Here is a 17,492-nt window from a genome sequence, read left to right as displayed (position 1 = left end):
GAGATGTCTCGGATTCCCGAGGATTTGACCCCCGCCCGGAAGGAAATGACCGTCGCATCCTAGGACCATACTACCCGTCCTCCGCAGAGCCCAGAAGCTTAAGCTCGGGAACCTAGAAGGGCAAAGCCGAGCGAGGGGCGGAACTCCGCAGGGGGCGTGGTCTGGGAGGCGGGGCCTGGACTTCCCGGTTCCGCAGAGGCAGGCTGCGTGCTTACGCAGCACGTAGGAGCGGGGGTGGGGCACGGGGCCGGGCGGGCGGCGGAGGCGCGGGGCCTGCTCCCGCAGGCACCATGGCCAAGACCGTGGCCTATTTCTACGACCCCGACGTGGGCAACTTCCACTACGGTGAGGGAGCAAATTTGTACGCGAGGAGCTTCGGGACGCGGAGGTTTCGAGGCGGGGGCTATAACTCCGGCGACGGGAACTGACGAACTCTCTTCTCCCACCCCCAGGGGCAGGGCACCCTATGAAGCCCCATCGCTTGGCATTGACCCATAGTTTGGTCCTTCACTACGGTCTCTATAAGAAGATGATCGTGAGTCTCGCCATCGCTGCTGGGTATTGAGGGTGCGGCGAGCTGTGTGGCCCTAGGATAGGTGGGCTGCCCTGAATGCACCAAGTGCAACCCACCCTTGGGGTGGGGGGCAGGGTGGATGGAAGGAGCCAGGAACACCCGCCATACGCAGAGTGTAGGTGGATGGATCCACTGACCTAATGGGAGTTACTTTTTCACCTTAGGTCGGCCACCCTTTGACCTCAGGTAGACCAACCTCTGGCCTGTGGTTAGAGTGGAGTGGGGCTGGTTTGACGATAGAAGGTGTTTTCCTCCCCAGCACCTTAGGATGTGGGCAGTGCTGTGGCTTCAGGAGAGAGGGGCTGGATCACTTTATCTGGATGTAGGTGTTCCCACCGCAGTTCTCACCCTTTCTTTGCCACCTCTCTCCACCTCCAAGGAGCTAGAGCTCCAGGGAGGACTCTGTAGCCCTGTGTGCAAATGTGTATGTGTGTGTGGAAGAGAGCAGGAGATGTCCTGGGTATTTCCTTATCAACTTAGAATACTCCCCACATGGTTCTACTTAATTGCTACTCAATCCTCCATCTCCCAGATAGGCACATGAAGATAGACAACCCCCAACTTGGAATTTATAGTTGTGATAGGTGATTATAACAGTTAAGCTCAGCCCTCATGCGTCACGAGGGGAATTAGTCAACAGTATGAATGAATGTTGTCCACTGTTTGTGCTGAGGCACAGACAAGTGAATTAGCTTTAGAAAAGACTGAGGTGAGGTTAGTGCATGAATCTATGAAGGCCTTGAAATTGTTTGCTGGTACATACCTGTGTGCATTTTCTGGGGAGAGAAGCTTTTTGTTCTTGCCCAATTTCTAAAGAAGTGTGTGAACCCGCCAAAAGATAATAAATCTCTGGCTTAGCACCTTGGCACCCCAGGGTTTTAATTAGAAGGTTGTCACATATCGCATATTATTTAACTCTAAAATTAAGGATTCAGAGGAGAGGACGGAATCAGAGCCAGGGGGAGGAGATGAGTATGGAAAGAATAAAAAATAGGAGATCCAAGGAACAGGGTAGGTGGATAAGGGCTCAAGGTTGAGAAGGTGGGGAAAGGTTGGGCTGGAAGTGGGAAGGAGAAGGCAAGTGCACTGTTCTTTGGGAGACTTGATTATAGTACCCCACCTGGCTAATCAGAGCCTCTCTTCTTCACTGACCTTTGCTTAATAGAATAACAAGGATCGGAGGGGTGAGGAGACTGCTGATGTGTGTGAATTTGGACAGTCCACAGGGCTGGGTTCAGTGTGGGCAGTCTCAGCCCGATGAATGGGACTGATCTCTCCTGGGTTCTCCTTATGTTTCCATCCCGAGGTCTTCAAGCCGTACCAGGCCTCCCAGCATGACATGTGTCGCTTTCACTCTGAGGACTACATCGACTTCTTGCAGAGAGTCAGCCCCACCAATATGCAAGGCTTCACCAAGAGCCTTAATGCCTTCAACGTGGGCGATGACTGGTGAGGGGAGAACTGGGATTTTTAATGCCAGCCATATAGAACACTTGAGTGAGGTCTTATGGCAGCAGTGGGAACACGTGAAGGGGGTCCTATTTGTCAGTGAATCATCATTTACTGATTTGTTTATTCAACAGATATTGGTCATTTGCTCTAGGCCAGGCCCTGTGCTAAGTGCTGGCAATGCAATGATACATAACAACAAAATTTTAATATTACAGTTGTGCTAAGTCCTGTGAAGGAGAGGTAGGTGGCTGACTGTGAGAGTGTATATGCAGGAGAATTACCTGTCTTGGGAGCGGGCTGGTCAGTAGAGGCTAGAGGATGTAATGGAGATTGAGGTGAGATCTGAAGAAAGAGTAGGAGATAACTAGATGGAAGGTGGTTGGGAGGATAGGGGGTGAGGGCAGGAATGTTGTGGAAATTAGGGACAATGTATGCTGAGGGTTTAGGAGAGGTTGGTGTGTCACTCATTTGAGGAACAGAAAAAAGGTCATTCACTGAATATGAATAGAAAAGTGATCTGAATCAAGGCTAAAGAGATGGGCAGGGCCTTTAAAAATTAAATAGCCCTATTATGATTTGGGGTTCTTATCCCTAGAGTAGAGGGAAATTATCAAAGTGTTCTAAAAGCAAGAGAGTGATTTACATTGAGAGAGGTTTACATTGAGCTTTATCATATGAAGAAGACTCAGAGGCCCTGTGGGGAAGGGAAGATAACAAAGATAAACCAATATCCTTGCTTACATTCTCATATATATTCATGAAAATGTAGCGATCATAACAGCTATCATTTACTCAACTTATTTTTAGACTCTTTTTAGGAAAATTTCAAACGTTTCTGAAAGAATAGTACAGTGAATTCCCATATATCTGTCACCACCTGTAACACTTAGAGCAAATGGCCATTCTTACTTCATCTGCATCCCAGATTAGTGTTTTGTTTTTTTTTTTAGGAGAGAGGTGGGGAGCAAGTGAGCAGGGGCGGAGTGGGGGATAGGCAGAGGAAGAGAGAGAATCTTAAGCAGGCTACATGCTCAGCTCAGAGCCCAATAGGGACGTGGGCAGACACAGGACTTGATGCCAGCTGGATCTCACGACCCTGAGATCATGACCTGAGCCGAAATCAGGAGTCCAACTCGAAGCCACCCAAGCGCCCCTGCATCCCAGGTTATTTTAAAGCAAATCTCAGATGTCACTTTTTTTTAACTGTAAATATTTTATTGTGTGTCTCTAAATGATATTCTTAAAAACATACATGCACACACTCAACACTGTCATTATCACACCTAAAAAATTGACAGTAATTCCTTAATATCATCATATTTGCAATCAGTATTCAAATTTCTCCCAACTGCATCCTAATTTTTTCTTTTTTGCAGTTGATGTATTTAGGATATAAACAAGGTCCGTACATTGTATTTGGTTGATACATCTCTTGAGGTTTTTAATCTGTAGTGTTTCCTTCTCTACCTTGAATTTCTTCCTTTTTTTTTTTTTAAGATTTTATTTATTTATTTGAGAGACAGAGTGAGCGGGTGAGAGAGAGAGCACAAGTGGAGGGAGGGGCAGAGGGAGAGGGAGAAGCAGACTCCCCACTGAGCAGGTTGCCCAATGTGGGGCTCGATCCCCGGACCCTGGAATCATGACCTGAGCTGAAGGCAGACATTTAACTGAGCCACCCACGCGCCCCTCTACCTTGAATTTATTTCTTGAAGAAACCAGGCTATTGGTCCTATAGAGTTTCCTACAACAGCTACTATTTATTGCGTGCTTACTCTGTTGTGCTGAGGTTTGCTGGTACATTCACTTCATTCTCACACCAAAAATGAGATGTAATAGTCTTGTGCCTTAATTTAGGCATAAGGAAACCAAAATTTGAGGAGATTTAGGTAACTAACCTGAGTTGCAAAACTGATCAGTGGAAGTGGCAGGTTTCAGATCCAGAGCCCTGGTTTTTAAAGATTTTTTTTTAAATTTTTTTTTTATTTGACAGAGAGAGACACAGCGAGAGAGGTAACAGAAGCAGGGGGCGTGGGAGAGGGAGAAGCAGGCTTCCTGCAGAGCAGGGAGCCCGATGCGGGGCTCCATCCCAGGACCCTGGGATCATGACCTGAGCCGAAGGCAGACGCTTAACGACTGAGCCACCCAGGCGCCCCTGGAGCCCTGGTTTTTAAACACAACACTGTTTCCCTGAAGACCCTACCAACAGAAGCACTCTGAGCTGGAAGATAGAAGGCTGGCATTGAGCACCTTTCCAGGCTTATCCCTAAACCCCTGCTTGCACAGGATGCCTTCCTGGAATGCCGTTTGTTCCTCATTCAACCTCTCCAAGGCCTTCCTAACCTTCCCACCCCCTTCAAGCTTCACACCACTAAACCTTTCTTGACCACACTAGGCGCAGAGGTCTGTCCTGTACACGCTGCCCTAGTCATTTGGTGTTTAGTGGCATGCTATCTTGGGAGATTTCTTGTTTTTTTGTTATTGCTGCTACTGTTATTTCTGAGCTCACTTTATAGGTGTGGGAATGCAGAGTCAGCCCTCAGGCCCCAACTGGGGCTCTGTAACTGCTCTGTGCAGTTAGGGAATACTACCACTCGGCCCTTGGCACTGCATCAGTTGTGCTGTTAGACGTAAGCTACAATCATGCTTATCTGTGTATTGCAGCTGAGAATCAGGGATTTTCCCTTTTAATTAATTTCTGATTGTTTTCAAATTAATCTAATATAAAAAGCCCAATTATACTGCAAGGCTTTTGATGGAAAAAAACCCAAAAACAGTCCCATATCCATGCCTCCCACTCATAAATCCCTCTCCCCAGGGGCAGCAACTTTCAGCTCCTTTAGCTATTTTTTCTGGTATTTATCTTTGGGTTTCAAAGCAATGATACTAATCTACTACTGTTACTAATAATCTGTAATACTTAATGCCTACTCTGTGTCAGGTACTATTTTAAATGCTTCACAGGCATTAGGTCATTTAATCTCATCAGTCTCTGAATCAGGGTCTCTTACTGCCTCCTTTTCACAGATGAGGACACCTACGCACAGAAACTATAAACAGCTTACCCAATCTCATGATCATTGGTAGGTGTTAAAGAGTCAAGCTTGAACCTAGGTAGTCTGGCTGTAGAATCTGGGCTCTTAAATCATGCTACCATATTATACTGTCTCTTATGATATGCTTGTATTGCTATTTTTTCACTTTTCAATTTCAAGCATTGTCTATAAAGCTCTTAGTATGGGAAATGAGCATTTAGTCTCCTCATACCATCACCCTGGCTTGCCCTCCCCTCCCAGCTTCACAGTACAGTTATATCACAGTTTTTATTAAATAACTATTCTATGTTTACATTGTTAAAATCTTGAAAATTCATTTACTATAGAGCCAAATAGTATACTGTGGTTTAATCTTACTTCCTCTACACCTTTTTGTTTTTCCTGGAGTTGATAATTGCACTGTTTTTTCATTTGCTTCGTTTTCTAGGTATTAATCATTAATTCTTCCCAGAACCTTTGAGAAACTATAAAACTCCCTGTAGTTCTCTTTTTCACATGGTCAAATGTGTCAGCTGCACTATTTTTTTTTTTTTGAAACTTAAAAGTAAGGATCTTTTAAGCCTTTCCTTTTTCATAAGTCAAGTTTTTGAAGGTGTAATTTGCATACGGTAAAATTCACCCTTTTTAGGTGTGTAGTTCGAGAGTTTTGACAGTATGTATCAAAATATAGTTTATTTCCATTTTCCCACAAAGGGCCCATATACCCTTTTATAGTCAATGTCTTCTCTCCAGCTTACCTCTAGGCAACTACTGATCTGAGGTCTGTCCCTATATTTTGCCTTTTCCAGAGTGTTATATAAATGGAGCTTTATGGTATATAACCTTTTGTATCTGGCTTCAGGCCTCTCCTTTTTATAAAAAAGAAGATGGTAATAATTATAATTAGTATTTATCAACGTGTAGAATACTAGGTACCACACATTGTGTTAACTGTGTTAAAGGCTCTTTGTGGATTATTATTATTACTATTTCAGGTATATAGGAATGTAGTTCTTGCTTAAAAATGTGTGACTTTTTTTTTAAGGTTTTATTTATTTATTTGACAGAGAGAGCACAAGCAGAGGGAGCGGCAGGCAGAGGAAGGGAGAAGCAGACTCCCTACTGAGCAAGGAGCCCCATGTAGGGCTCGATCCCAGGACCCTGCGATCATGACCTGAGCCAAAGGCAGACCCTTAACCGACTGAGCCACCCAGGCGCCCCAAAAATGTGTGACTCTTAAAGAATGTTATTGAACATTGTGTTAAAATATGATATGATATCATAAAAGAATCTTTAAAGAGAAACGAAGTTTATGTTCCCTTTCAAGTTGTTTCCTTTTTGGCATGTGTGATTAAGTACCTAGAAGCTGCCTACTTTTCTCCACAACCAGGATACAAACTCCCTGACAGAGTTAAATGCTTTTTTACTTCCCATCCATTGCCTTACACAGGGCTTGGTACATGGTCCAAAATATCTGTTGAATAAATTTGCAGATAACTTAGATGTATAGGGGCTGGGAGAAGTTTTTTGAAGAATGGAGGTTGGAGGGGTTTGGAGTCAGGGGAGAGGTGTAGGAAGGGCCTAGACAGAGGTAAAGGACTCTGACTCGCTTCTCTTCCTTGTAGCCCAGTGTTTCCCGGGCTCTTTGAGTTCTGTTCCCGTTACACAGGCGCATCTCTACAAGGAGCAACCCAGCTGAACAACAAGGTGACCATGGCCCTGAGTCCTGTTCTCCCTTTCCTGTGGGTCCTTCCAACTCAAGGCCTTAACCCTGACCCCGAGCTTCCAGCTTTGGGGGTGAGCAAGGAGGACTGTGAGTTGGGTGTGTGTTTTTCAGATCTGTGATATTGCCATTAACTGGGCTGGTGGTCTGCACCATGCCAAGAAGTTTGAGGTGAGTGAGGAGGTGATGGGGGAGACAATGACTGCCCTAGTCTAGGTTGTCAGCACGACACCAGGGGGCAGCTGGGTAGAGGAATTGTTATTGTCTTTGTAAGACCACTGTCTCACCATAGGCCTCTGGCTTCTGCTATGTCAATGACATTGTGATTGGCATCCTGGAGCTGCTCAAGTAAGTAGCCTGGGAGGAGATGGAGGGACTTACGAGACCCATGGCTGAGGAGGTATCTCACGCTGTGCTGGCCCTGTCCCGTTCCTCCACCCCCACACTAGCTTCTCCACAGTTCTTAATGCTTTACTCAGACTACCTCTTCCGTGCTCTGCTGCAGACTCCCTGCTGCCTGCTCACATTTCAGTCTTCTCTGCACATCCCTCTCCTGTCCCTGCCTCCAGGCGGAGTCCCAGGGTTGCCCGTAGGGAACTGGTGGTATTAGGTTTCAGGTGACTTGGGCTTAAGTAGACTCTTCATAATTCCAAACCTTGTTTTGGGAGGAGTGGGTTGGGGGTTTTCTTGTGGGGGTTCCACTCTACCTCAGACCCTGGCTTGGCTCTCATCGCAGGTACCACCCTCGGGTGCTCTACATTGATATTGACATCCACCATGGTGATGGGGTTCAGGAAGCCTTCTACCTCACTGACCGGGTGATGACAGTCTCCTTCCACAAATATGGAAACTACTTCTTTCCTGGCACAGGTATGGGAATAGGTATAACCATCCTCTTCACACCCTCGGCTCTTTACGGTGACAGCCTCCTGCTCAGCCTTCAGATCTTGGCTCAGGTGGCTTCTCAGAGAGGTCTGTCCTGACCACCGCAGTTAAGGTGATTCGTCCTTCCCCGTTTCTCTGTCATGTCAGTGTGTTTGCCTCTCTCAGAGCACTCACTGCTGTTTGAATTTTGTTTTGTTTACTGTCTCCCTCATCATGCCCACCCCCCAAGAATATAAGCTTGGTGGCGTTTCATTCATTTCATTAGTTCCGTCTATTGCTGTATCCCCAGTGCCTAGTCCATAGGTCGGCTCATAGTAGGCCCTCAAAAATTATTTGTTGAATGAATGCAAGCCACAGGAGACTAAGTGTCCCTAGGGAATGTGTGGTGGAGGTACACAGATGTAGTGAGAGGCCCTCAGTGTATGTATTGAAGTTGAAGCAGCTGGATTTGGGTACCCCCTGTGTATAGCTCCTAACCCCTACTCTCCACTTGCCTGTAGGTGATATGTATGAGGTTGGAGCAGAGAGTGGCCGCTACTACTGTCTCAATGTGCCCTTGCGGGATGGCATTGATGACCAGAGTAAGTATTGAGGTCTTTTCCCTGCTTACTAGGCCCCTTCTTCCTCTCCTGGAATTAACCTCTTCTGCCTGGTATTGTTTACTGTTGGGCCAGGTGTCCTCAAGGAAGAATGGCCTTCAGAGGGACCATGAACCCCCCCGGAAATTATATGCAACATATTATGTGTATGTGCATTTTTCTGGGAAAAGGGTCATTAGCTTCCATCAGTCACTCAAAGTGGTCTGGGACCCCATCCAGAAGTTCAGAACCAGTGATTTGGTTCTTGGGGTTGCCCCTTTTCCTGGGCTACATGCTCTCTCAACCCCTTTTTTCCTTTTGTTCCCTGTCTCCCCATCCCCTTGGGGTGCCAGGTGCCCATCTTTGGCCCTCTCCCAGGTTACAAGCACCTTTTCCAGCCGGTTATCAACCAGGTGGTGGACTTCTACCAACCCACGTGCATTGTGCTCCAGGTAATACTGCCGGTGCCTCCTCAAGAGGGCTCTCCCTGGGCTTAGGGGAAGAGATCAGGGAGGAGGATAGCCCCTGCGTTTGTCGGGGAAAGGAAGTGAAGGACACCTGGGACGTTCTGATCAGTTATCTCACTGCAGCTGCCTGGGGTTTTGCTTTTTGCAGTGTGGAGCTGACTCCCTGGGCTGCGATCGTTTGGGCTGCTTCAACCTCAGCATTCGAGGACATGGGTGAGACCTGCCCTCCTTCTCTGCCCCCAGGTTTTCAAGTGGCTTTGGGCCTCAGTACCTGGAGTGGGGGTAGTTGGGGAAAGGGCCATAGGAAGAGGAGAGAGAGAGTCACTCCCAAGCAGCGAGAAGGGCCCACGCAGAGGCACTGAGACAGGGAAGAGCTGGTGTTGCCAATGAGGAGATGAAGTCAAAGGGGTGAGGCGACAACATGGGGATAAAGCCGGAGATGGTTTGATGTGAGGCCGTGCAGAGCCATTAGATCCTGGTGAGAAGTCTGGATTGTATTTCAAATATGATCGGAAACTGCTGGAAGATTTTTTTTTTTTTTAAGATTTTATTTATCTGAGAGAGAGAATGAGAGAGAGAGAGAGCTCATGAGAGGGGGGAGGGTCAGAGGGAGAAGCAGACTCCCTGCCGAGCAGGGAGCCCGATGCAGGACTTGACCCCAGGACTCCAGGATCATGACCTGAGCCGAAGGCAGTCGCTTAACCAACTGAGCCACCCAGGCGCCCTACGGCTGGAAGATTTTAAACAGGGAAGGGACATGATCCAATTGATGTTTGAAAGCGACTGCTCTGACTGCTGAATGGAGGAAGGTTTGGGGTGAGGGTCGGGACAGGAGTGGGAGTGGGAAGGCCAGTTAGGAAGCTATTGGTGTTGTCCAGAGGTAGATGTGGTGCCTGGGCTTAGGTGGAGGTGGTGGCCAATGAGAAGTAAGTGATTAGAATTATATTGTGGAGGCTGGAGCTGACCGCACTTGCTGGTACTTTGATGAGAATAGTTGATTAGCAGATGAGGTGCCAGGGTGGGTGTTGAGCTGGAGAGAGGTGGGAATGCCCTTTATGTTTCAATTTTTACTAAGACACAACATATAGACAATAAAGTACATGTATCTCAAGAGTGTAACTCAGTGAATTTCACTACCTTTTCTAGTTCCCTTGTGCCCTTTCCAGGCAATACCTAGAGACGTATACTTTGGCTTTTGATTACTTCCTCCAGCCATTCCTGTGGTTCCTTTTAACAGGGAATGCGTCGAATATGTCAAGAGCTTCAATATCCCTCTACTGGTGCTAGGTGGTGGTGGCTATACTGTTCGAAATGTTGCCCGCTGCTGGTGAGCATGCTCCCTGATTTTCCTCCTCCCCCTTGTCCAGTGTGAGTTGGTGAGCTGGGGGCTCCCTGAGAGATGGCCAGGTGAGCCCTTCAGCCCACTTGCTCAGCCTAGCCCACTCTGCTATTTGGTTTCAGGACATACGAAACATCACTGCTGGTAGAAGAAGCCATTAGTGAGGAGCTTCCCTATAGTGGTAAGGACCACTCCCTGCTACCCCACAGCAGGAGGCGTTCTCAGAAGACCCCAGAATGGCCTGATTTGTTTTTTTGTTTGTTTTTTAAAGATTTTATTTACTTATTTGAGAGAGAGAGAAAGAGAGCACAGGTCGGGGGTCAGGAGGGACAGAGGCAGAGAGAGAAGTAGACTCCCCGCTGAGCAGGAAGCCCGATGTGGGACTTGATCCCAGGACCCTGAGATCATGACCTGAGCTGAAGGCAGACGCTTAACAGACTGAGCCACCCAGGCGCCCCCAGAATGGCCTGATTTGAAGGCAGATGGAAATTAAAAAAAAATTTTTTTTTATTACAGTTGGGAAATTTGACACTCCAGGAGCTCTGCAGACTAAATTGCTGAGTTCAGAGCAGGGAAAAGATTAGACAGCTATTATGCAGGGGTTTTGGATGGGAAGGAAATAGATTGGGAAGTCTTGGGACCTGCCTGTCTCTGTCTGAGCCATGTCTTCTCCTCTAATCTCCCTTTCCCTGCTTAGAATACTTTGAGTACTTTGCCCCGGACTTCACGCTCCATCCGGATGTCAGCACCCGCATCGAAAATCAGAACTCACGCCAGGTCAGCAGCTTGGAGAAGTTGAACACAAAGGTGGGGAGGGCCTGGGAGGGGTTCAGGATGTGGGAAATTGGAGAAACCAGAGAAGAGAAAAAAGTTCTCAGCTATCACTATCACTGTTATCAGCTAGGAGGCAGCCCGGGTTAACGTAGAGGCAGTCCGGGTTGGGAGGGACAGTTATCAGGTGCAGGGATTAGAACTAGGACGGTAGGGGTGGAAGGCAGCTAGAAGGGTGGATGCTCTGGGAATCACTCGCTCTCTATTCCAAATCCCCAACCAGTATTTGGACCAGATCCGCCAGACAATCTTTGAAAACCTGAAGATGCTGAACCACGCACCCAGCGTCCAGATTCATGATGTGCCCGCAGACCTCCTGACCTATGACAGAACTGATGAGGCTGATGCAGAGGAGAGGGGTCCTGAGGAGAACTATAGCAGGTCTGGGGCAGCGACTTGAGAGCAGGGGCTTCCAGCAGGCTTGTTGGGGAATTGAGGAGGGAAAAAAGTAAATTGGAAGGCATTAGCTTAATCGACCCTGGCTTACTTGCTTTAGTATGCCTACTCTTTGGTCTCTTGTAATCCCCCATTCTTTCTCTGTGTGTGTGTGTGCCATAAATAAGTAATATATTTATTGTCAAAATTTTAAACAGCACCAAAATATGTTAAGCTTGCATTCACACAATCCCTGACCAGTTCCACAAAGTAACTGCTATTAATAGTTTGATTTATATCTTTTCAAATAGATTTTTTTAATCGGTTTTAAGTATACTATTTAGCATGCACGTAGGAACACAAATGCACATGCACACTCATTCTTAGAGTTTGTGCATCTTTTTTTTTTTAAATGCAAGTTGGATCATTCTATACAGGTTGCTCTACAATTTACAACTGGTTCTTTTTTTTTTTTAACAAAACAGCGTGTCTTTCCATGTGATTATATATAGATCTGCTTCATTATTTTATCAGCTTTATAATATTCCATTGTGTGGATGTAGCATAACTTAACCAGGTACCATTGATGGCATTTATATTATTTATCATTTTTTCACCATTACAAAGAATGTGGCCTTGAAACCCCTTCCATAGATACACATGTTCCCAGAATTGTTTCTGCTTAGGTCAAAGGCTGTGTGCACTAAAATTGTTTGTATCTGCTGCCAAATTGCCTTCCAAACAATCTGTAACAGTTTATAATCTTTCGAGCGTTTTACTCCTTCCAGGTTCAGAGCTAGACAGGCCACTGCTCACATACTGCCCTCTAAGGCCTTTTGATTTCTCTCCTCTGTTCATTTTTTAAGATATAATAATTACATTGTTATTTTTTTTAATCTTTATTTTTCTGAGATACATACTAAAATATTTACAGATGCATTGAATTAGGAAAAAAAGAGATTAGGATAGAGGTGTTGTTGTTGTTGTTGTTTTTTAATCCCAGAATAGGCTTGTCTGGAAAATGAAGGGGAGAGACAACAGAACACAGAAGTGGAGAAACAGATGTACTTAATGGAGAACAGATATCCTTACGTGGCTGAGGGATAACCACAGCTGGACGCTTACACCTCCCACGCAGTGTTAGAGCTTTGAGCTGACTCTGCTGCAGAGTCACATGGCCTTCTCAGACCCTTCCAGACTCTGCTTCTCTGTATTAATACAGAGGTCAGCTTCCACATCTCTCCTTTAGACCTGAGCTTTGCTACTTGGACCTTTGGGACCAGTCCATTCCTTCTCCTCCATGAACACTCCCTTATTCCCACTCCTTGTTGAGGAAGTATCTAATCATCTGGCCTAAGGATTCCTTTTTAACATCTCACCTCCTTGTCAATTTCTTCAGGTCTCTGAAGCTTGACTTCTAGAAATTGATTTTTTAATTTTTATTTATTTATTTTAAGATTTTATTTATTTATTTGACAGAGAGAGACACAGCGAGAGAGGGAACACAAGCAGGGGGAGTGGGAGAGGGAGAAGCAGAGAGCCTGATGTGGGGCTCGATCCCAGGACCTGGGACCATGACCTGAGCCGAAGGCAGACGCTTAACGTCTAAGCCACCCAGGCGCCCCTAGAAATAGATTTTTTTTAAAAAACCTGTTTTAAATTACTCCTTTTGGCAAAGTTGGGCTTTTTCATCTCTGGTTCTAGGCTGGTATCTGGGTCTAGTGTCTGTAAAGTACCACCCCTCTCAACAGCCAGCAGAAGCTCAGGCCTCTTCCTGCCTTAAACCCTCCCTCACTGTCAGACCACCCACCAAGCTCCTGTTCTTTGATGCCTATAGCTCCAACTTGCATATCACTTGCAGAGTAGTAATAATAGGAGCTACGACTTTTTGTGGGTTTGCTAAGAACCAGACTCAATACTAAATGCATTATATTAAAATGTACATATCATCACGTCATCATTCTACTGTTACCAGACAACCCTGAGAGGTGGCTGTTAACCGTAAATTACCAGAGGAGGAATCTAAGGCTCAGAGAGGTTAAGTAACTTGCCAGAGGTCCTACGGCTAGTTAAATATCAGGGGTGGGAATCAAACCTGAGTCTCTGACTCCACACCTCCACACCTGAGGCACTCAGAGGTAACTGAGACATTGCTTACCAGGCAGATAGGGCCTTTCCTGACTTTGTTTCCCAGCTTCTCATTGATGACTTTCTCCCTTCTTTCTTAGTTATTAGCTGTGGGCAAGGTAATTCGGTTTTCAGTTGTTTGTGTTCTCCCAGAGAAGAGTTTTCCAAAAAGAAAGAAATCAGTATTGAGTACTTACTGGGCCCTGTGTTGCTTTCACATCCCTTCACTCGCTCCCCCACATACAACTCTCCTTTCCACTGCTCTTAGAACAAAACTCCATTCTCTGACCATGGCTTTAAAAGACGTGCTGGTGCTTCCCTACGTCCATGGTCTCATCTGTAACTACTCCCCTCCCCGCACACCGCTTCCTGCCATCCTGGCCTCTGTGCTCTTACTGGAATACGTCAGTCTCCCTCCAACTCTGTACTTAGCTTTCTTGCAGCTCAGAATGGGCTTCCTGAGATCTCTGCCTGGCCAGCCCCGTCTCAGACTTGAAGTCTTACCTTCCTAAAACAGCTGTCTCTAATAATTCTGCCTGAAATTTACCCTTTTCCTCCCTTCACCCTTGGTCACATCCCTTCATTTCATTGTGTCAGAGCACTTGCCACCATGGGAAATTACCATCTTTATTTATTTACTTTGTTAGTTGTTGTCAGTCTTGTTTATTTGGTAAGTTTTTTGAGGATAGGCAGAAATTGTATCCAACTTCTATCTCTACTGTATCGCTGAGGCTTGTGATGGTGGCTGGCACAGAGTGTCTCTCCATAAATGTTTATTGACTGCATGAGTGGATGGGATGGATAGCGACCAGTATCTTCCAACAGGAGATGAGTGGTTCCTCGACAAAAGGGGCCTAATAAGTGGTTCCAGAGAGGGTAGCTGTGTGGGAGAAGATGAGAACTTGGAGAATAGGACCCTGATTTGTCTCCCTTGCTTTGCAGGCCAGAGGCACCCAACGAGTTCTATGATGGAGACCATGACAATGACAAGGAAAGCGACGTGGAGATTTAAGAGCAGCTGGGCTTGCTCTGTCCCAAGGAATTCCTTTTTACCTCTTGTTTGGTCAGGAGGGAAAAGGTGTGGCGCCCCCAGCCCTGGATGGTCACTTTCTGGGCTTTTACCCAATGCTGGAAGAGGGTTTGGAGACCACATCTGGTTTTTGAACCAACTATCCCCTTTCCTCTTTTTCCCAAGGCCTGACAATGGTACTTATTAGGGATTGGACGGGGACAAGGATAACTTCCTCTAGGACATCTTGGGGAGTGCGCCCTAGAGGCTGGTCCCAGCCACTTTGGCCCCCTTACTCCTTCCCTGCTTCCCTCCAACCCAGAGACTTTAGGGATGAGGGTGGAGACAGGGCTGACTTTGCCTCTGACTTTGTCCTTTCCTGGGTTCTCCTACTGCAGGCCTTGTTTCCAGTGCAGGTGAAGAGTGAGGGATTTGGGGGGGCTCTGGCTCCCTAACACCTTAACTCCAGATGATAGGAAGTACGGTTTTGAGTCCGGGGAGGATGTGAAAATGTCCTGTTCTAACTTTTGGCTTTGTGTCCATTTTATCACTGTTTTTATCCAATAAACCAAGTTGGTATTTTTTGTACCTTTTGCCTTCCTGGGAATATTCTTAATTCTTGCTAGCTGACTGTGTATGAAGGGAGAAGGAAGGGGGGTGATGATGTATATAATAAAAATCATAGTTAACATTCATTCAGCACTTACGTTAGGCCCTGTGTATGCATTCTACGTGGATTGTGTTACTCATATTAAGGAGTTAGTAGAGCATTCTAGTTACCAGTTAGACAAACCTGGGCAGATTACTGGCTTAAGAGAGGGAGTAGAAGATGAGTTCAGGTTTTTGAACCTGGGTGTTTAAAATGGTGTGATGCTGGTTGGTGAAGATACACATTGGGATAAAATACGTCAAGTGCTTAGCACAGTGCCCAACGTAAGTAGTTGCTCATTATCTTAATGTGTATGTGAAGAGTGATGGTAGATACTATAGTAACCACAAATGTGAACCTTTCCCTGGAGCAATCTATAATCTAGTAAGAAGTGAGATAAATGTTATAGCAGATGTAGACAGTGGTATGAGAAGGAAGAGTGATAGATGGATCACTCCTTCCATGCTTTGATCCTGTCTTGTCTGTCAGTACTCTAGCTTAGTAAGTAGTTTTTTAACTGTTTTGGACAAACTGAGTTTGAAGTGTGGGCCGGACAGTTCTTTGCAGCTTTCCATCAGGCGATTAGAAAATGGAACGAAACCAGTTTTATGAGCCAGCCAGCATTGGAGAGTCCCTGTAATATCCCAGGCCCCAGACTGAGCACCGGGGTCTCAGAGATGTTGAGTCACTGACTCTGCCCTCCAGGAACATATATTTGAAATCTTTTCCAGCTGCGGGTAAGATAAGTAAGTCCATACTTTGAGGGCCTACCAGGTGCCACTAACTTTTCACAAGAGGAACAGATGTAGCTGGAAGAATGGATGAAATTGAGGGAGAAATCAAGCTGGTCAATCAAAGAACACTCTTGGAGAACACCTGCTCTTTTCACTCAGGTTTGGTTTATTGTCAGTAGGAAATCTTGGTCAAACAGGCCTTCCCAGACTAACCTGGGTTTAAATTTTTTACCATTTATATGTCCTTGGAAAGTCACTTTAACTCCTGGAAGTCCAAATTTTCTATCTGTAAAGTGGTGAGACTAGTGGAATCTATCACACGACAATGTGAAGATTCAGTGAGGAAAAACAGGAGTTTTACATAGTGCCCGGCTTAGAGCAAGTGCACGGTAAATGGTAATTATTATTACTGTGTAGTCACATGTTGGCAATAGTTTTTCAGATTAAAAACAAAACTAGAAAATAGCAGACCTGCGATTCAAAAGTAGGTAATGTAACTCCAGGGCTAGTTGAGTTCCAGTCTAGCACTTGCTCTGGACCAAGCTCTGTTTTTGGCACATAGCCTTCAATAAATGATAGCTGTCCCTTTTAAATTTTTTCATGTGCTCCGCTGATAGTGCACACATAAAAACTGTATTATCCTCGAAAGACTGGCACTGGATTTTCGGCCAAGACGACACTCTCTCTTACTTGATTTTTGGTTCACCTGGTCTAGGATGTGAGAGGGTCTGGGCTTCACAGCCACGTGGGCACTGCGTGGGAGCGGGGAGGCCTGCGCCGCGCAGACCGCCAGGTGGCGCCATTCCGGGTTGAGGCCGCAGAGTTGCACCTCCTACACAGCCCCCCCCCACGTGGGTCCGAATGGTTAGGCCCGCTGGGCAGGTAGCTTGCTTCCGCGGCTTCCTTCCACCCCCCTCCCTTCCCCCATTGGTAGGAGCTGCGGGTCCGGGCGGAAGTGGGGCAGGCGGGCGGGAGCGAAGCGTCGTCGTTGTATATTCATGAGGCGCGCGCAGGCCGGCATACTAATGAGGCGGGGCGCGGCGGCGGGCTGAGGAGCTGCTGGGCGGCGGCGGCGCGGCAGCGGCGGCGAAGGCGGCGGCGGGTTGGGAGGTGCCGGGCGGGAGCCGCGTAGGCGCGGGGTCATCTGTCAGGGCGAACCTGGACATGGAGCCGCTCGGCGGGGGCCAGGGTCCCGGCCGCGGGACCCGGGACAAGAAGAAGGGCCGGAGCCCGGACGAGCTGCCTGCGGCCGGCGGCGACGGCGGCAAATCCAAGAAATTTGTGAGTGTCCCTCCCACCCGGTTTCCTCAGCCTGGCCCCGTAACCGCCCTCCGGTCCACAGAGACCCCCACAGCCGGCCCCAGGGGTGAATGCCCGTCTCTAGGGAGCCGCCCCCGCGCCTCTCTTTCTTGGTTTGCTGGGTCCCGGGCTCCACAGTCCGACATCCTACCTCTCCAGGACCTCGGGAAACCCCGGAGTCCTACCCGGCTCTCGCCCCGGCAGCCTCGGGGCTTTCTTCATACACCCCCACCCCCACCCCCCGCCGTCCCTCCCCGCCCGCAAGCTCTGCCCTCCGCCCCCATAGCCCGGCGGGTCTTAGCCCTATCGCTTCCCTCTCAGCCCCATCGCTTCCTTCTCAGCCCCACTTCCTTTCTTCTTCTCTGTTACCCGCACACGCCTTCTCTGTGCTTTTCTGGGTCCGTTTTCCCTCTTACTC

General features: G+C 47.2%; 2 protein-coding genes across 3 annotated transcripts in view; both read left to right on the top strand.

The window, feature by feature from the left end:
- The first annotated feature begins 225 nt into the window (after positions 1 to 225).
- On the top strand, positions 226 to 14,980 carry HDAC3 (histone deacetylase 3). 2 transcript variants are annotated; one of them, XM_021702217.1, is made up of 15 exons: positions 226 to 345; positions 453 to 535; positions 1,881 to 2,023; positions 6,684 to 6,765; positions 6,896 to 6,952; positions 7,074 to 7,129; positions 7,518 to 7,651; positions 8,167 to 8,247; positions 8,623 to 8,696; positions 8,860 to 8,924; positions 9,949 to 10,038; positions 10,173 to 10,231; positions 10,748 to 10,827; positions 11,105 to 11,262; positions 14,326 to 14,980. In XM_021702217.1, the coding sequence occupies exons 1-15, from the start codon at positions 291 to 293 to the stop codon at positions 14,393 to 14,395; spliced, it is 1,287 nt and encodes a 428-aa protein (XP_021557892.1). In that variant the 5' UTR covers positions 226 to 290; the 3' UTR covers positions 14,396 to 14,980. The 2 variants fall into 2 exon arrangements, with proteins under 2 accessions (XP_021557892.1, XP_021557893.1); XM_021702218.1 differs by lacking the exons at positions 226 to 345; positions 453 to 535 and adding an exon at positions 550 to 596.
- Positions 14,981 to 16,848: 1,868 nt separating this feature from the next.
- The window catches only part of DIAPH1 (diaphanous related formin 1), a 96,076-nt gene continuing 95,432 nt past the window's right edge, over positions 16,849 to 17,492 (top strand). The window contains exon 1 of the mRNA XM_044916728.1: positions 16,849 to 17,056. Coding sequence (XP_044772663.1) covers positions 16,940 to 17,056 — 117 coding nt within the window. The 5' untranslated portion in view covers positions 16,849 to 16,939. The remainder of the gene's footprint in view (positions 17,057 to 17,492) is intronic.

Source organism: Neomonachus schauinslandi, chromosome 7, assembly GCF_002201575.2.
Source record: "Neomonachus schauinslandi chromosome 7, ASM220157v2, whole genome shotgun sequence".
In the NCBI taxonomy this organism is placed as follows: domain Eukaryota; kingdom Metazoa; phylum Chordata; class Mammalia; order Carnivora; family Phocidae; genus Neomonachus; species Neomonachus schauinslandi.
Note: the sequence above shows the minus strand (reverse complement) of the source record. Positions and strands in the feature narration are given on the sequence as shown.